At 46.1% G+C, this 19,932-nt stretch overlaps 1 protein-coding gene across 2 annotated transcripts; it reads right to left on the bottom strand.

The window, feature by feature from the left end:
• Positions 1 to 1,547: 1,547 nt before the first annotated feature.
• Ddx24 (DEAD-box helicase 24) lies at positions 1,548 to 19,458 on the bottom strand. 2 transcript variants are annotated; one of them, XM_027419185.2, is made up of 9 exons: positions 19,347 to 19,458; positions 17,261 to 17,992; positions 12,355 to 12,855; positions 11,476 to 11,629; positions 10,683 to 11,198; positions 9,619 to 9,694; positions 4,588 to 4,776; positions 3,389 to 3,518; positions 1,548 to 2,079 (listed from the first exon to the last, which is right to left on the bottom strand). In XM_027419185.2, exons 2-9 carry the CDS (start codon positions 17,985 to 17,987, stop codon positions 1,811 to 1,813), a joined length of 2,562 nt encoding a protein of 853 aa, XP_027274986.1. In that variant the 5' UTR covers positions 17,988 to 17,992; positions 19,347 to 19,458; the 3' UTR covers positions 1,548 to 1,810. The 2 variants fall into 2 exon arrangements, with proteins under 2 accessions (XP_027274986.1, XP_035301841.1); XM_035445950.1 differs by lacking the exon at positions 3,389 to 3,518 and having other exon boundaries at positions 1,898 to 2,079.
• Between the last annotated feature and the right edge of the window lie 474 nt (positions 19,459 to 19,932).

The following is a 19,932-nucleotide window of genomic DNA, read 5'->3' as shown; positions in this document are numbered from 1 at the left end:
TGTTGGATAGTGGTTACGTAATGAACACCATCTTCTCACAGGCCACTCATGAGGCAGGAAGCTGTACACAGACTTGACCAAAGCCTAGGCACACTAGTGGCCCCATCTTACCAAGGGTGTGCAGAGCTCTTGAGCCCACTTACCAACTCCACTGACATCTCACAGCATCATTTGGAAAGTGGAGGCCACTGGGTGATCTATGTTTGCTTTGTCCTCCTAGCTAGGTCAGAAGTAGACAGTGGGGTCATGGGAAGGGCACCTACCTGGAGGTGCTGGGTCCTAACATCAGAATAGTAGAACTCACTCAGATGGAAGGTGCCCCAATTTACCAACATCTCATCTGGCTATCTGACACTAAATGTCCACTTTCTCAACTACAAAAAAAGGGGGGGAGGGGCTAAAATACACCATGACCTCAGAGACAACCAAATGAGAATCCAAATTAATAAAAGTTTCTAATAGCCATGACTAATACATTCCTATAATCCTTCCTTATGAGGACACTGAGGCAATAGGGTTCCCAGTTCTAGGCCTCCCTAAACAGTGAAACTATTCAAACTAGTCAGCAGAAGGCTAAACAGGTATAAGCACTATCACCTAACAACCTGAGCTAGATCCCCAGAACCCACGTAAAGGTAGAAGGATGGAACAAATTGTCTCCATGTCTGAGCAGCACCCCCCCCCATCACATACTATATATATGTTTAGGGATACAGATAACTCAGTGGTAGAGTGCTTGCCTAGCACATGGGCTCAATCTCTAGTACTTTAAGGGTTAAAAAGTATCTTAATACCAGGCATCCATTCAACAGCAATACCAGAATCCAGTTGAGGCTCAAAGTTAAAAGGGAGTCCCACGGTCACCTTTCAACCTTGCTGAGAGTTGAGGGAGACTGTTTCTTAGATAGGATATTTAGGCATGCCTGTGTACTAAAATCCACAGGACTCCTCAAGCCAAACATCTGAACCATGCCCGTGAACATCTGTCTCAAAGTGCAGGCTGAGCTGTCCTTCCCCCATGTCTGGCAGTGGTGGTTACTAAGCCAGAATGACTGGGAGCTGTGCAACACGCGTCACTATCCCCACAGTGTACTTACACTAGGCCCCAATGCAGGACTGGAGGCCTGAACCCCTGGAGCTCTGCCATCTAAACTGTGGCCAGCATCACGAGGCAGGTAGCCCAGAGCACTGAGCTCCTTATAGAGAACACACAGCCCTCCAGGGCACTTCAGGCTGAGAAGTCTGTTTTATAAAAAGGCTAGGACAAAAGACAATGCATGGAATCATGACCAGGAACTTGGGCCAGATCCTGTGGTCTCTAGCGCTACCTACAGATTTGTGACTGATACCCTTGTGAGCTGAGGGTGGCTCAGATAAGAGAGCAGACAGTAGTGTGACACAGAAGCTGGTGGTATAATGACTGCTGTGGAGAAGGACAGTGACATATACTGAAGATCTGACAGATGGCACCATTTCCCACCTGAAGGAAACAGTACTGTGTTGGCCCAAGGGAATCTCAAAGCTAATGATATAACACTGCAACACTCTCAGGACAACTCTGCTCCCATCTGTTTTTAATCTGGAAACCACGGTGTAAATAAGAAGCCTGCGTACACTGGATACAGAGGCATAGCTGCTGGCTACTACACTTACTCCACAACACACGTGCATGAGTTCTTTCCTGCTAAAGGATGGAAGAGTGGGACGTTTTCCCAAGTAGATGGTGGCGCGAAACACAAGGCTAGGAAGGCTTTCACAGACAACTGGAGAACAGACCTCACTGAGCAGTCACCACACTGACAAAGGGCAGTTAGCTCGTGCTTGCACTTGACTGCGGAGGTGCCCGGTGTTCTTTTGGCTTCTTCCTCCTCCTCCTCTTCTGTCTAGAGAGGCAGCTCAGTGCAGACTCACCATTCCTGGGGGCCACCATGGGCTGAGGCAGCCTGCCAGACTGTGTGGGGTACCTGGTCTTCAGGTTCTCCTGGAAGAGTGGCTGGGAGAGCAGATGGCGTAGCTCCTGCTTCAGGACCTTTATCTGCTTCTGTCGCCGTCGCTCTTCCTGCTGGTCAGCTTTTCCTCCTGGAGACACACAAACAGAAGACCATGTTTATGCAGAAACACTTTCCTTAGTCTAGGATAAGCTCTGGTACTTGACAGCTCAGAAACATAAATGGCTAACTTCTGTTTAGGAGGGATAGGGTGGAACACTGTCCTTCACCATTCAGGGACCAGTAAAGACAGAGTCCTCAATTTACAGATAAGGAAACATGGGTTTAGAGGAGTCACATAAGGGGTGCAGAGCGAACTGTCAGAGATCGGAACCCACATCTGACTGAGGACTGCTGTTCCACCACTGTGGCTGCACACAGTCACCTGGAGTGTGGTGACCACAAATTCCTCAGGAGATGGTGAACGATTCTCTGCAGTCTGATTCTCCAGTACCTCCCCAACCAATGCTGTAACACAGAGGTGGACACAGAACAAGTCCCCACCCAAGCCTGACCTCAGGAAGAAAGCCAGGGACTCACATCTCTATCTGAGCCCTAGACCAGAGCTACAAGGAGGAGTGCTCTGTTGGCAAACTACTGGCTCCCAGCAGAGGAACCATCTGCCTCTGCACTTGATGGTTGGGTACTGAGAAGTCAGACCCTTGGCTAAGCCGAGCTGCTGGTGGGGAAGAAGAAGCACCAGCCATAACTGCTGTCATAAGCCCCAGATGCAGTTCTCAGCTTTCCTATGCAGGGCCATGCAGCCCAATCCATTCCTTGGCTTCTGATCCACAGACAGAAGAGGGCTTAGGCAATACCTAGTGGTAGTGCTGTTCTACTGTACAAATCCCTTCTTTCTGTGAGCCTTTATCCCTGCATGTAAAAGAACAATATTTTCCACTCGATTCATGCCAAGGAACTGGGGAAGTTAAGAGAGACATGGAGGTGTTTTGCTGCCTTGGAAGGCAGGGGTAGAACTAACTACAACGACAATAACAACAGTGTCATAAACCTCCTGTTTTTAGGGCACAACTGGACCCAGATTAGCCTCCTACTCAATCTTAAGCTAGGAGGCAGGAAGTTTATTGCCTGTCTTATAGATAAAGAAAGAGGTGAGGCTATCACAATAAGAGAACAGGCTGCATTAACAAGGACGTCCCTCTTGTGTCTGCTCCTGGTCGTGGATTCATGGGCTGTCCATACAGACAAGAGTCAGACACATAGGAAAGGCCGAGGTAATCTGACCCACACGGATGAGCAGACATGCTCATGATGACAGGAAAAGGGCACCCTGCTGCTTCTACTGGGTCACAGAAGTGAGGATGGTTTCAACCAAGTAGAAGTTAAAGGGAAAACCAGTGCTGGATGCAGCCTCCTGTTCCCACCCAGCTGGGACACACCTTTGTACATGTCTTCCTCTAGCTCAATCTCCAGGGCTGCCGCCGCCTGCTCAATCCATGAGTTGTGCAGACAAGCCTGGAAGTTCCGGTACTCAGCCTTTTCAACCTGCCGCGCTAGACGGATCCGCTCCTGAAGGGACAGGAGCACAAAATACTCATCTGATAGAGGGTCAGGGCCTCTTGGCACACATAAAGCTGTTCTTAAACTGCTCTGTGAGCAGTGAGCAGTGAGCCACAACTCAGATGCCACTGAAACCCTTACCCGGGCTCCTGCCTAGGTGATCAGTATACACACCACCACAAAAACCTGCTTGTATCTCCTTAGAGGACTGTCCCAGGCTGCCAACTTATAGGTGACCACAGTGAACTTGTCTCCCCAGGAGTCACATCTGGTTTCCTCAATTCTTTTTGTGGGTTCTGGGCTCAGACTGCAGTGATATAATGCCCCCTTTGCCCTGACATGGGAAAGATCATGTGCAGTGGGAATAAAAAGCCATGAAAATGAGGAGGCTCCCTGTCTCCTCAATAGGAATTCCCTATGTTCCCACCTTCCACCAGCCCCATCATAAATCCTCACATGGTCAACATTTTTTTCGTGCCAAAGTGGCCACAGGCCCTTGAACTGCCCCTTGTTTCCACTCCCTCCATGCCTCCAACTCCATCCCCTCCTCACTCTTCCTCACCTCTGCAGTAAGATGAGAGTGCTTCCCCCCACATCATAACCACAGGCCTATTAGCCTCAGTGCTCCATGTAAACCTCACTGCATGTGTGGCCTATGCACACATTGGTGAGCCTCTGGGGAAAACTATCCAATCAGTCTGATACACTGTGGCCCAGGATACACATTCACAGTGAATGCTCCTGAGTTACTATAAACCTTCAGCATCTACCTCTTCCACAGCTCTCTGACATGTCTATATGGCTGTGCTCACTGCACTACTGTCCACCTGCAGCGGAACCAGGTGGAGACTTCAGGACCAGTTATCAAAGTGGATGAGGGAGATATTTTCTTCGGTCATTACCCTTTTCTGCTTTTCTCCCAGGTTTGGCACTTGAAGCCTTTTTACAAAAGCTACCATCTGGCCATCAGCAGAACCGCTTCTCAATTCTCTAGGGACAGGCTTCTGGTCTCAGAGTAAGGGTCTCTTTGAGGGGGCAGTACACTGTTTTACGCCGTGAGGGGGGTTAGCTTTTTTACCTTGACCACATCCATGTACTTTGCCTGCACTGGGAACAGGGGGATGTCCTCGTCTTTCTTGAGAGTTTTGTAAATCTTCTTGAAGTTGATCACATCTTCAGGCCCAATCAGCATCAAGCTGAGGCCTTCCCTGGTAGCACGGGCAGTCCGGCCACTCCGGTGGATATAGATCTCTGAGGTGCGGGGCACCTGCCAAAGTAACAACAAGGATCAGCACCCAGACACTGCCCAACAGCTCTTTTCCTCTGGGCCACAGCCCCAAACTGGCTCTGCTCTCTGCGGGACAGAAACCTCTCTAGCACTGTGGATCAACTTAGCCCTACTTCCAGACACACACAGACTGTCCCTAAGTTGACAGCCCATCCACTACAGGCTCTGCCTTCCATGGCCTCCACGCTGGTCCAGCTCTTCACAATCAATCCGGGTCTCTCATCCTCTCTACTCTCACTCCCCTGTGACCAATACCATCAAATTTACCTTACTCTCAGCTTTGAAATGTCCCAGATCAGCATGGGTGACTGATGACAAAAACATTTATAACCAATAGTTACTAAATGACTGCTTTAGGCCAACCAACCACAAAACACTTTGTATGTGTGGTTTGAATGAGCTGTTTCTCAAGTCTCTGAACACTTGATTCCCCAATTGGTAGCCCTGTTTTTTGAAGTTTAGGAGGTATTACCTTGCTGGGGAAATACCACTGGTGGCAGGCTTTGAGGCTTCAAAAGCCATGAACCATTTTCAGTGTATTCTCTCTGCTTCATATTTGCAGTTGAGCACTCAGCTACTGCTCCACCCCCCTCCCACCTGTTACCTCTCCTACCTCATAAGGACTCATCACTCTGGAACCATAAGCCTAATAAGCCTTTTTTTTTTCCTATAAATTGCTTTGGTCACACTGTTTTATAACAACAGGGATGTAACAAAGGCTGGGTGAAGGCGGTGGTAGCACATGCCTTTGCCTTTAACCCCAGCACTTGGGAGGCAGAATCTGCAGGCGGATCTCTGTGAGTTCGAGGCCAGCAAAGTCTACAAAGAAAGTTTCAGGACAGCCAGAGTTGTTACACAGAGAAATGTTGTCTGGGGGGAAGAAAAGAAAGAAAATGAAGGTAGTATTAGCCTAGTCATATGAAATACCTCATCATTATCCACATATTATAAACCAGGAAACTAAAATACAGAGTGGTCCACCCACTTCCCCTAGGTTACCCAACAAAGTGTGTGTGGGAGCCAGGATTCAAAGACCACGTTAACCCCACATCAGTCTATAGCAGTATATTGTCCACAAACAGCACAGCATGGGTATTGGCACTCTGCCTCCCTGACTGCTGTGTCGACCACCACTGATGAAATGCAGTGGGCTCAGTATCCACCATAAACCGTTTACTGTGATTCTGGAAATAGAGGCTTGCCACTCTTCATCTTAGAGAATGAAGAGCCAGCTCCCGACTGTGACACTCTAGGCTTCAGCCATCTGCCCCTAACTTACTGTGCTGGCCTCAGCAACCATTCACCTCCTCACATCCCAACAAAGTCCTCTTCTCACTCCAGGCCGAGTGACCCTGTGCTAGTTTTTTTCAATGTGACACAAGCTACAGTCATCTGGGACGAGGGCACCTTCACTGAGGAAATGCTGCCATCAGATCAGCTGGCCTGTAGACAAGTCTGTGGGGCATTGTGTTGATTAATGACTGATGTTAGAGGGCCCCCTAACAGGTGGTCTTGGGTTGTATAAGCAAGCAATCTGAATAATCCAGGAGGAACAAGCCAGTAAACAGCGCTTCTTCATGGACTTCCCTTCATAGTAGACTGTGAGCTGTAAAGTGAAACCAACCCTCTCCTCCCCAAGTTGCTTTTGGTCACAGTGTTTATCACAACAGCAGAACCCTAACGAAGACATACCTAAACACACCTACCTACAGTCCTTCCCTCCCTCTGCACATCCCAAACTCTCCATCTGGAATGCCAGCATCTTCTAGAAAGCACCCAGAACCCTCTCAAACTATACTACAATTGATAATTGTCATATCTCACTTATCCTCTACAGGATGCAGTACTTCTTAGGGGATGAGACTATATTTATGGTCCTGGTTTCTTCTACAACCGACCCAGTCTCTCTGTCCCAGAGTTGTGCTAATCTGAAATTGATATCCCCAAAATATTTTTCAAAGCAAAAGAGTTAAAGATTTAAAACAAAACAGTTGTGGAACAATTTTTTTGTACATTGTAAATATGTATTACTCTCATTGGTTAATAAAGAGCTGACTGACCAATAGCTGAGCAGGTAGAGGTTAGGTGGGACTTGCAGACAAAAAGAGAGGGCTGGGAAGGAGGATGGAGTTGCTGGGAGCCAGGGAGAGAAGATGAACATGCAATGCTGAAAGAAGGTACTGCCACGTGGTAGGGTGTAGATAAGAAATATGGGTTAATTTAAGTTGGAAGAGCTAGTTAGTAACAAGCCTATGCTATCTGCTGAGCATTTGTAATTAATATTAAGTCTCTATGCATTTATTTGGGAGCTGGTAGTCCCAATGAAAAGCTCCAACCTACAAAAAAATGTTGTAATAGATGCCAGGCTTTCCACACTTAACACTGTGGTAGGTGTTTCACTATCCACTCAGTTCTAACGACCCTAAGGGGAAGATGTGGTTGTTGCTTCTAGCTTCCAGATAACGGCACTGAAATGAATGGGCCAAAGTACTTGCCCAAGGCTGTCAACCCTGAAGCATCAGAGTGGTGTTCGATTCCTGGCAGTAGGATCTAGAGCCCATGCTCCCAGCTACAACTGCATGCTGCTATTTGCTCTTCATCATCACTAATGTTGCTGCTACTATTGGTCCAGAACATGTAGTCAGTGTTTCCCATTTGGTGCCTTACAAACCCTGCAACATACTACCCGCCATTCACAAAGTGAGCAAACCAAGTGACAGAGACTAAATAATTTGTTGTAGGGCACACAGCTGGGATTTAGTCAGGGGTCTTAACTACACCACTCCTGCACTGCACACTAGACTAAGCCATTTAACACACTGCTGTGAGAGCCCTATATAAAACCCCCAAACAACCCAGTCTACTGCCAAAGTTAAACGCTGCTCTCCACAAACTGATGACCCTACTGATAGTAACTATATAACTCACTGAACATGGAGAAGTTGAGCTGGTGCCTACCTAGAGTCTTCACCTCTATGGACTAGTGTTTATACGGACTCCTGTCCATAGTACTGGGAGGTACTCAGAAGAGAAAGGTAAATACCCAGATACAAACTCTTCAATACACAATGATGAGCTGCCTTTGTAATGTGCTGGTGCAATAGTGGCACAAAAGTTGTGGGAGTGACCGCCCATATCTGCTTGGAATTAGGGCTCATTAACCCATGAGATGAAACTCATGCCTGACACTCCTTGGGTGGCCAAGAATCTGATACTGGATAGGTCACAGACCGTTTGGAAAACCAAGTATCACTGTTCTGCTAAGGGAACATGCAAATAAAACTCCTGCTATCCTTATAGATCAGCCATCATCAGAGAAGCTCTTTCCTAAGTAGATTGGGAACAAATATAGAGAACCACAACTGGACAATGTGCAGAGAGTGAGAGACCTGGGAACACTCAGTCTTAAATGGGATGTCTCCAGTAAATCCCTCCCTTCAGGTCTCAGGGAACACTGTGGAAGAGGAAAGGTGGAAAGACTGTACAGGCCACTAGGGATGGAAGACACCATGGGAATGAGGCCTTCTAGACACAACAGGACTAACATACATGAACTTAGAGAACAAGGCAGCTTTCATAGGGCCTGCACAGGTCTAAGCCAGACGGGGTCCTTTGGAAGGTTTTTGTCTCATAATGCTTTGTTTGGGCTTTTTTTTTTTTCCTTTTCTTTACAGGTCTTTTGTTTATATATCACAGTTTCTGCTTTTGTGTCTTTATGGGATTTGTGTGGGAGTATGTGTGTTTCTGCATCTGTATATGTTTCTTGTGCTTTACCTTTGGCTCATTTTTTGTTTGTTATTGTCCGAATCTGGTTCTTTTGTTGCCTATTTTGTAATGAGAGAAAGAAAAGGTACAGATGGGGGTGGGTGGGAAGATGGGGAGGATCTGGGGTAACTTAGGGGAACCATGATTAGAATACATAAAAAAAATATACTGTATGAAAAAAATCCATTTTCAATTAAAAATGAAAATGGCCAGGCATTAGTGGTGCACGCCTTTAATCCCAGCACTCGGGAGGCAGGCGGATCTCTGAGTTCGAGGCCAGCCTGGTCTCCAGAGCGAGTGCCAGGATAGGCTCCAAAGCTGCAGAGAAACCCTGTCTCAAAAAACCAAAAAATAAATAAATAAATAAAGTAAAAATGAAAATGACTGAAACAAAAACAAAAACATGCTGCTGTGGTCTGTCACCAACAAAACTCACGCTGAAGCTTAATTCTTCAGTGTAACAAGTACAGCAGTGCTGGGAGGGGCCTAGTGGGAGGGGCCTAGTGGGAGCTGTTTGTTTATGGGCTGAAAAGAGAAATGGATGAGTTCTTGCTCTCCAGGATCTGGACTGGCTACCATGGGATGTTACCCAAGGCTGTCTCCCTCATGTTTACTATTGCACTTGCCACCTGCTTGCCCTTCCACCTCAAGGCTCCCACCAGAAGCAGAGCAGAGCGGAGCACAGCAGATATTGGTGATATGCCCTTGAACTCTCCAGTCCCCAGAATCAATAGACACACCCTCACATTTACAAATTACCCAGTCTTAGGTATTCTGTTATAGTAACAGAAAGCACACTAAGATATACGCTCAACCATTCCATTGAAGGGTAAGGGGTGGGAGGAGCTAACATCTTAATCTGTAGATATAAGTAGTCTGAAGAGAAAGGCTATTTGAGAGATGCTTGCTCAAAAAGCAGTCACAGTGGGCACTAGATGCTAATGGGAACATGTTGCAGGAGCCCAAGGACTAATACTCCTCCCCTCTGCTCCAACCTTTACTTTAACACTTCCCCATCCACTGCAGGGGAGGGAAAGGAAATGCCAAGAGCCGTACCTGGTAATGGATGACATGCTGAACTTTAGGAATATCCAGGCCCCGAGCTGCCACATCTGTTGCCAAGAGAACACAGCTGTGATGGAAACAAAGCACAACCATAATTATAAATAACACCAGCTATCAGTCAGCTTAGCACCTACTAAGCACTCTACACTATAGCCCTACAAGGTTATACTGTTACCTTCCTTTCACAGTTAAGCTAAGGCTGAGAAAAGCATATGCTGTACTCTGTCAGCCAATGAAAAATGAAGCCACATTCATTCTGGGTCAGTGTCTGTGTCTCCCAATACCTTCTCACTCACTCTCTTCCATTCTGATAGACTGCTTCACTCTTCCCTACACAGACAACCTGTACCCACTCCCTGCATCAGAGTTGGTCCATGGGCAGATGGACAAACATGAGGAGGTGTAGTGCTGGCTTTGGGGTCTGACAGCCGTCACTTCCACATTGTGAAACCTGGTCGTCATCTCTTCCTATCACCCTATTATCTACAAAGTGAGAAGAGCAGGGTAATGAGGAGGAGTAGCAGCACTGGCGATTATCAAAGGTCATACTGGGTAGTGTTTCCAACACTTTCCCTTCATCCTTGCCAGTTACTTTATCCTTCTAGCAATCCCATTAGCACCTATTACCCAAGTATGAGAGAATGAAGCACAGAGACACAACTTGACCAGCAAGGCAGTGAAGGGTTTGGGATTTGCTCTCAAACACTCTGGTTACAGAGTCTGTGCTCTCAATCACTATTTATTCTGCTCTTCTCAAGGATGCTGGAAGTAACCAGATGCCCAGGACTTCATCTGCTATCTAACTAGTTACTGGAAGTCTCTGAGGACATTAAAAGCAAACAAACACAATGAATACATGACCTGACCAAATACATAAATAAAATTAAGGAAGGAAAGGAGGGAAGGAGGAGGAGAAAAAAGAGAGCTAGCCTGTCTCTTGCTGCTAAGGAACCTGTGACAGAGAGGGGGGTCTCTAGATTCCCTCCCCTCTGTGGCCCCCTGGGTCCCATGGCTCATGGCTAAAACCCAGACCTCTGGAGACAGGCTTCACTTACTCTTCCAGATGGGCAAACTGCTCCAGGTTTCTGAGCCTCTGTTTCTGGTGCATGCAGGCGTGCAGGGTCAGCGGCATGATGTCCAGGACCTTGAGGAGCCCAGAGAGGCGCTTGATGCATGAGATGCTGTTGGCAAACACCAGGCTGCGGCCTGGGTACTGCATGAGGAAATAGTAGAGGTACCAGTCTTTCTCATCTGTCTCACAGTGGATCTTGGTCTCTGTCAGCGTCTCCACTGTACCCTCATTCCTTGTGAGGTCGATGACTTTTGGCTTGCCCCGCATACCAATCTTCTGCATGAGAAGGTCAAGTTTGGTGGTTTTATCCATTTTCTTCACGTGCTTCTTATGAAGGATTCGAGCAGGAACTTGGTGTACCAGGGTTAGTGTGGCAGAAAAAACAAGCGTTTGTCGATTGGGGTTGTACTGGGAGTCATTTAGCATCTCTAAAAGCTGAGAGAGTTCAGCAAAATGGCCTTTCTCAACCATCCGATCAGCCTCATCTATAACCAGGCACCTGTGGATCAGAGGCCCACATCACTGGTTAGTGCAACTGCAGGGAGAAGAACCTCTACAGACTATCCCGATGTCAGCCCAATCACATACTCATTCACATACACATACAGGCACCCTACCATCGCCACTAGGGCAGCAGACAAATTTTCTCACGCATGCTTGGTTTGCAAGGATAGGGCTTAGATGGCCACAGTATTTTGTGGCAGTGAGAAAGCACCACTCACTCCCCAGGCTGCCTTCAGAGAGGCTAAGAGAGAATGGAGAGGGCTGCCTCTCACCTGAGCTGCCGAAGGTTGCTTAAGTGAGGATGTTTTTCTTTAACTAGCTCCCAGAGCCGACCAGGGGTAGCGATCACAATCTCTGGGTGGCGATTCAGCATCCTCTGCTGTTTCTGTGTGGACATCCCACCAACTAAAATTGCCGTTTTAATCCCTATGGGGACAGAAAATGTATAGACACTGTTATTCCATCTGGCTGCTCACCCTCTAGATTAGCACATAGGCACCAGCACAGCTTTCTGTTAGTTAGGCCTTGCCTAACTCCTAGAGGGCTTCCCAAGTAGTTTGTAGTGTGTGGTCTGGACCCTGGCATTTCCTTTTCTATTCTCTCCCTTCTAACCACAAGAGAAAGGCTGGATTTGAACCAGGTCACACTTAGCTGCACAGCTCTAAGATGAGCAGTGGTGCACTACATGCTGGGATGTGACATGCTGAAAGGAACCCTTCCTACTCCCTTCCATTAGAGTGAACCTGAGCTCTTCTGGGGCCTGGAGTCATCTTCATTCTAGGAGAGGTCTGCTTTCCGGGCCAAGGGATATGAGTTAACACACACAATAAATAATATAGCTGAGGTGCTCAGGAAGTGCCTTGCCCTTGAGTTAGAACTCAGCTGTGTTTGTTAGGATAAACACCATACTGTGGAAACCCTGCCCCAAAGGCATAGAACTAAGCTTTTACCTCGAGGCAATTAGAACATTTGTTCCTTAAAGGTTAGGTTACTCACAAACATTTTAGAAATCTGGTCCCCTCAGGGAATCGAACAATTGTCAACTGATCTCTAAAGGACTTAATTCTCCAGTAAATGAGAAAGCTCCCCTAGAGGACAAGGGCCACAGTGCTCACTGCTGTCACCTGGTATTTAGTGGAACTAAATCTCACCTGTAAACTTGGCCACAGCATCAATGTGTTGTCTGACTTGGACTGCCAGCTCTCGAGTGGGAGTCAGGACTAGTCCCAGCAGGGGGCGCCTTGGGTGAACTCTGTAGATAGCAATGCGGTCACACAGCCCCTGTTTTAACTTCCCAGCCTGCTCTTCATCAAGCTTTTCTTCCCTGTCGTCATCTTGCTTGGGAATAAGCTTGTCCTCAACCAAGGAAGAAGGTCCTTCACCAGCATCACCACCATCACAGGAGAGCAGTGCCTGGGCTGAGGCAGAGGCACTAGTCTTGGGATGTGCTTCATTCTCAATTCTGGCCGCATCCTGCAACACTGCAGACTCAGTTCCTTCCCTGGGAGGTGACCCAAGATGGGCAGCAGCTCCCACCCTGAGCTCCCGAAGTGGTACTCCAGTGCCATTTGGGATGGGTGGGACCTTCATCTTATGCCACTGCAGCACGGCATGAATCATCGGGATGGCAAAAGCAAGAGTTTTCCCGCTTCCTTAGAAGTAAAGCAAAACAACAGGAATCCATGATGCAGCATGTCACTGTTTTGAGTTCCTGCCTTTGCCTAGAAATAAGGAAACCTGAAAGAGCCAAGTGTCAGCCTGACCTACCCAAAGCATCACCCTTCTACACAGAGCGTGGCAGCTGGGTATTTGGGATAAAACAAGGAAAAGTACAGTATGCTGGCACTAGAACTAACGTCACCAGCGACAGAGAACGAACACCCTGGTGATGATCCCATAAAAGAAAGAAGGGCGAGTCCATCTTATTGTAGAGAAATCTGTGCATCACTCCCCTAGAACTTCTTCAGTGGAGGAATAAAATAAAGAGTTCTTTTCAGAAATCTTAACAAGTTTGTCTCTAAACCTACATGCTTTAAAACCGACCTCTGAAGGCACAGAGAGATGACATTATTTCAGAGGTCAAAACAAACAGAATACTATACCCTGAAAATTTCAAGTGCAGCTTTTCTCCTTAATCCTCTGTCATTTCACTTTCTGCATTTTAGTTACTCATGCTCAAATATGATTCAAAAATTATTAAACTGACAATTCCATAAATAAGCATTTCATAAGTTTCAAGCTGTTTATCATTCCAAGTAGTAAGGGAAACGCTCATGCTCTCTGGCTCCACCAACAGACAAGAGTCTTCCCTTTGCCCAGTGTATTCACACTGTATATGTCACTCAGCGCTCTCACTACCACCTGAGAGTTCTTCCAGAGCAGCTCAGAAATGCTAAAGAGAAGCTGTTAAGGCGCTCTTTGGTTAAAAAGCTGCAAAATCTCAGCTTATGCGGGAAAAATGTCATGAACTGGTTACTAAGATCTACAGTAAGAAAGAATATTCTTTCCATGAAATTGTAAAGAAGAAATTAATGCTAGTTTTGCTGTTATATTTCAATCTGCAGCAAGTATGGCCACAGTGCATAAATGCTCAAGATATAAAAGGCATTCAATCTACATAGATGTGTAGGAAAAAAAGTACAGAGTTCAGCATCATCTGTGTTTGGGGATCTACTAGGGGACCTGAAAGGTATCCTTCTTGGATACTAAAGTTGACAAGTAAGAATGTCCCAGAAAAATCAATCATGGTCTCTGGAAGAAAAAAAAGTCCTAATCTGAACTGCAAAGAACTCTCATGGGCTGGTGAGATGCTTCAATGGATGAAGGCACTTGCCACTAAGCCTGGGGATCTGAGGTCCAAGCAAAGACACACACAGTGCAAGGAGTGGACCTACTTCCACAGGCTGTCCTCTGACCTCCATACACAGGCCTTGGCTTGTACACACCTATACATAAAGGCACACACATATATAAACAATTTTTTAAAAAAACTTGGGAAAAACTTTTATGAATAATTCTAAGTAAAAGATAACCACACTAAAAGAAGCAAAAGCTTAAAAACAAAACAGACACACAAAAAACTAAAAATTTAAGAAAAACCACAGACTTTCATCAAAGACAAAAAAACAGAAAAATATCATAGCAGCATCTGTATTTGACAGTCTGAGAGAAATAAAACTGACAATTCATAACTACCAAGGGGGAAAAAATTCCTTCAAATACAAAACAAAGGCTGCTTTAGTCTTAAAAGGCTGAACTGATTCGCTGGCAGATCTGCTATAAAGAATGCTAACCAAAGCCTTCCATGCAGAAGAAAGGATGGTGGCTGATGAAAAGCTCCATCTACACAGGGAATGAAGTGAACCAGAGATTACAGAAACAGAAAGAAACTGCTTCTTTTTAAAGCTCTTTACAGAACAACTGCTTACAGCAACACAGTAAAAGTGTATTTCAGAGTTTCCAACAAAGACAGAAATAAAAATACACAACAAAAAGTACAAAGGAGGGAGAGATGGAAATAAGCCCTTCAGGCTCCTGTACCACACATGAGGCACTGTATCACTTGAAGGTAACCTATGACAAACACATGTGTACAGCCCATAAAAGTCTGTGAACCTTAAAGCAAACACTAAAAGACAACAAAGGCCTGTGGCTAGTAAAACAAGAGAGGAGACAAACAGCACAATGAATATGTATCTGGTCTCATCCCCAGTTCCTGGCACAGAATTTGTGGAAACCGTTGTAACTTCTCGATAGGAGCATCTTCTGTTGTAATATTTAATCTCCACCTTCCATCCCTAGCCTCAAAAGCCTCAGGAGTGACAGGATCTTTTGTAAATTAATGAGATGACTGTGAGCTAGAGACTAATTGCATCTAGAAAACTTTGGGATGGAGCTGGTGGCCACAGGCAGGAACTTTCCACACACATCCCTCCTGACCACCAGAAAGGGGGACTGAAGACCAACTTCAATTTCCAATGACCAAGGCTTTAATCAATCACGCCCACATAATGGAATGAAGTTCCATAAGAATACTACAAACGATGGGATTTGAAGAGCCCTCCAGGATGGGGAACTCATAAGAGCTGGTGTGCCCAAATGGGCACAATGATGGGATTTGAAGGGCCCTCCAGGATGGGGAACTCATAAGAGCTGGTGTGCCCAAATGGGCACACTGAAGTCCTCTGTCCTCTTACTGCCCTCAACATTTTTTCCCCATCACTCTCTTCAATGGAGCTGGTACCGAGTTACACTCTTTAAGCCAGTAAACACACCTCCCGGAGTTCTGGGGCTTTTTAGAAAATTATTAAACCAAGGAGGCTATCGTGTGCTCCTTAATTTGAACAAATAAATGAGGAGTAGGGGCCCAATAAAGAAACAGTCTTGTGTGATTGGACCTGAATTTATTGGGGTAGGAATCTAACTCCAGGTAGTCAGAACTGAACTGTGGACTAGGACAGCTGACTGGAGTTGAGAGATGGAGAAGCAGTTGGTTTGGTAAAAACCCACAGCACCTGTGGGATCACAAATGCTTTGCAGGCACAAGCATCTTGCTTTCTGTTGTTTTGTTTTGAGATGAGGAGTCTATGCAGCCCTGGCTGGCTTGCAACTTGCTCTGTAGACCAGGCTGCCCTCAAACTCACAGACCCTCCTGCCTCTTAAAGGCATGCACCATCACAGATTTTGTTTTCAAAAACATCCTAATACAAATTGAATAACCCAACCCAAAAATCTGAATTCCCAAACACTAGAAAATTTTAAATATTCTGAGTTACCAACATAGACCTGTAGGCTATATGTTTAAGGAACATATGAAATATAAATGAATTTCATACATAGACTTGGATTCTATCGCTCAGATATTCAGCTATGTAGATGCAAATATTATTTTTTTAAAAATCCAAATCTAAAACAGTCTCAAATGCTTCAAATAAATATTTAATCTGTAATATCACCAAAATGTCCAATCTCAAGTAAGGTAATAACAAAGAACGTCTGAGACAACTAGGAAAAAAGTCAAGACAACAGATCTAAACTCAACTGTTTTCCATAACCACCGTTAAGGAACAGCTGCAGAAATATGAAAGCAGGTGTTAGGACAAAGACTCCTATAGAATACAGATGGTTATTTCATGATGGAAAGGAGTCAGCTCATTTAAGAGAATCAACAATCATGTTTTAATATATAAGACACTTATGAGCCTGAAAACAGACTGTCAGCTACATGAAACAAACAAGCAAACAAAAAACTGGATAGAATTTTAAATGGAAATGATCACTCAGGGGGGAAAAAAAGAATAAAAAAAACAAAACAAAACAAAACAAAAAAACAAAACCTCTAATGGGTTTTAAAACCTAAATCTATACTTACAAACCTGCCTAGAAAGAAGAGAAAGCCCAGATGAATTCTAACAAATATTTAAGGGTGAAAAAAACATCAATGATTTAAAACTATTTCAGATAACTGAAAACACTTCACAAGTTATTGAGGCCAATGTCATTGTCAACATTAACACCAGACAATATCATTACAAAAAAAAAAACTATAGATGAATATTCTAATTTCATATTCACACTTGACCAAATCCAAGATATAACCAGCACATTGTGATCAAGTTCACTGTTTCTCAGGAATGTTTAGATTTCATTTTTGAAAAAATGAACATAATTCATTGCTATCAACAACTAAAAACAAAAACCCACATACCTAAATATGTGCAAGAAGAACATTTGGTACAAAAAAAAAAATCTAACATCCATTCTTGATTTTTAAAAACTCCTCAGTAAGAGAAAACTCTCAACCTGACTGCAAGGGGTTAAGTAGTGTTGTCATCTCCATCTGACTCACATGCTTCACAGAGATAAAGCAAGGATACCAAAGTCAGGCAGGGTTAGACTGCAACCCAGAGCTGGATGCTTTCTCAACACCATCACCATTCAACACGGTTTTTGTGGCCCTGTGCTCAACACTCCCCTCCTCCAGTTTTCCAGCCTATGAGGCAACCAAAGACTGGATGCAAAAGCTCTCCTGCCTGGGACAGACAGGACAGCCCTTACCTGTCTCAGCAGCTCCTAGGATGTCCAGTTTGTCACGGATGGCTGGGGGCAAGGTCAGAGCTTGGATTGGGGTGGGTGCAGAGAAGCCCAGAAAGCTGAGTGCTCGGAGAACCGCCTTGGGCACAAACAGGTCCCTCCATGCTGACACATCTGCCTTCTGGTCCTGCACTTCAGGCATCCATGTCTTTGCTTTTTTGGGCACTTTAGAGACAGTGCTCTGGGAAGGGCTTAATTTTTTTTTCCCTTTGTTTTTCTTCTTTTTTGGAACAGCCTGTGCCAGGTTTTCCGATGCTGCTTCTCCTACCTGTCTATCAGAACAAGCAGTGACATATGCCTGAGTCTCTGGCTCAGAATCTTTGACTTCATCCTGGGCTGTACTTCCTTCAGCAGCCACTAGCGCATCTTTCTGTTTCTTCAATTTGATCTTTTTTTGGGGGGAGCTAGACTCTCCCTCCTCCTCTCCCTCCTCCTCCTCTTCTGAAACAGCTTGGGCCTTTCTCTTCTTTGGCTCCTCATTTGAGAAGAAACCAGAGGGATTCTCAGCAGCAGAGACTAAACGGTAATCTGTGAGTTCCTCAAAGCACACCAAGCCATCCATCTGTGCATCCGCAAACAGATTTGGATCGATCTTCACCTGCTTCCATTTCCCCACGACTTTGAAGCCCCTTGTCTGAAATGTGCCACGGCTCGGTGGCTTTGGCCTTGATTTTGTCTCCTTTAACTTCATGGTTGCTGAAAAGAGACGTTCTTTTACGTTAGTGTCTGTCAAGCATAGGTTCTATGGCAACACCCTCATCCCAAAGAACCTAAAATGCATTTGACCCTGCAAATGACAGAAGACCTGAAAATGGTTTAACACACAGAAGATGCTCCCAGCCAGAAAATGAAACACAAACACCCACAGAATAGGTTAGTTCGCCTTGGAGCAGAGGGAACACAGGCAATGAAGTAAAGATCCATGAGCTAACACGTGTCAGGATCCCAGCTCCAACACTAAATACAACTTCAACAATACTACTTACTTGTCTCAGAATTTAGTGTCTTAATCCTCTAAAAGGAGAGGGGCATGATAATACCTGCTTTTATGCTGTACACAAATAATTGAAAGTATCAAGAGAGGTGCCAGAGGGAAGCCTACCCTACATGAGCCATTTCTGAGATGGAGTAAGAACCTGAGATGCTTTTTTCAGTTCTGTGTTAGGGGATGGAGTGTTCTTTACTACAACTGCACTGAGCTCTCTTCCCTGTTAGAAAAGGCAATGCCATCTCCACTCCAACACAGCTGTCTAGTTACACTTTAAGTGATCTAGAGCTAGCGGGAGATGCAGCTCAGTTTGTTACCCTAGAGTGAATGAAGACCTGGGTTCCACGCCCAGCACTGCTTAAAAACCATGCTTAGTGGGTAGCCAGCATTCGGGAAAAGGAGATAGGAAGATCAGGAGTTCAAAGCCAGCCTCGGCTACATGAGACCCTTGTCTTTAAAGGGGGTCGGATTATGCATGACTTATTTGAGTGGCAGTGGCTCCACACCGTCCTCTCTACATGAAAGAATAGACACTGTGGAAAGCACAAGGTAAAATTATACAATTATATTCTCGATTAACATCTAGAGCCAACACTTGCCACCTCTGAGGCTCAGTTTCCCCGACTACAACGTTAGGACAATGAGATATTTATCCCACTGGGTCCTCGCTTGAATACGACATGATGACGCATGTCAAAACCCGCTTAGCATGGCGCCCGTGTAGAGAGGCACGCTGACTCGCAGGCAAGGCTCCCCCAGCCGTCCCGGGCACCGACCACACCACGGCCCCACCGCACCGACAAGCCGAAGGGGCTGTCACTGAAAATGGGACGCGGGAGAGGCCCTGCGCCGCTTGCAAGACTCCCTCGGACACAACGACCGCACGAGCCCTTCAAGGGAGGTGACTGGGCCCTGACGCCTGCCTGCGGGCCCTCAGGCGTGGGGAAGCCAGGAACCAGGGCAGTGGGGTCACCCGTGACACGCGATGCTGCGGGAGCACCGGGAGCGCGTCCGCAAAAGGCCACGGCATCGCTCCGCACCGCACTCGCCGAGAGTACTCACCGCCAGCGATCTCTCACACACTCGGCGACGCCTGCGACACCCCGACCCGGAACTGCAGCAGCCTGCATCTGCAGTTCCGGGGCGGGACTTCAGGCACGCGTGCGCGCCACAGAAGGAAGTACCGCCTCCATAGCTGTCTGATTGGCATTGTTTCAGGACGTGGGCGGGAGCGGAAAAGGCCTGGGGTTGGCTCTGGGTCTCTTCCTGTTTATCACGTAGGCTGCTTCTTGGAGCTCGTTCCTGGACGCTAGGGAGCGCGAGTGTTCGCGTCATCTTGATCTAGTTTGGGTGCGGGAGCCCTTGCAAGGTATTGAGTACCTACTGTTAGCTTTGATGCCTTTTCTTGCCTGATTCACAGCACAACCACGCCTGCACTGAAAGTGCTGTGTTCTCCCAGTTCCCTTGAGCGCAAGGCTGGTGAAGACGGAGCGGCCAGTCCCGAACGCAAGTTTTAGAGCCCGATACGAAGACTTTAACGTTAATGAAAAATAATGAAAAAGATTCCCTAAGGTTACGGCGATGCCTAACCCTCTATAAACCATGAGTTGTTTCTGTTCTAGTCTGCATGTTTTTAAGCATCAACAAC

The sequence above is a fragment of the Cricetulus griseus genome, chromosome 5 (assembly GCF_003668045.3).
Source record: "Cricetulus griseus strain 17A/GY chromosome 5, alternate assembly CriGri-PICRH-1.0, whole genome shotgun sequence".
Taxonomy (NCBI): Eukaryota; Metazoa; Chordata; class Mammalia; order Rodentia; family Cricetidae; genus Cricetulus; species Cricetulus griseus.
This window is presented reverse-complemented; position numbering and strand designations above follow the sequence as displayed.

Excerpts from the sequence above, each read along its gene's own strand:
- Ddx24 (XM_027419185.2), bottom strand. The coding sequence starts at position 17,987 with ATGAAGTTAAAGGAGACAAAATCAAGGCCAAAGCCACCGAGCCGTGGC. Across the intron at positions 12,856-17,260 it reads CCTAGGAGCTGCTGAGACAG|GAAGCGGGAAAACTCTTGCT; the intron begins GTAAGGGCTGTC and ends TTTACTTCTAAG. Across the intron at positions 3,519-4,587 it reads AGTACATGGATGTGGTCAAG|GAGCGGATCCGTCTAGCGCG; the intron begins GTAAAAAAGCTA and ends CTGTCCCTTCAG.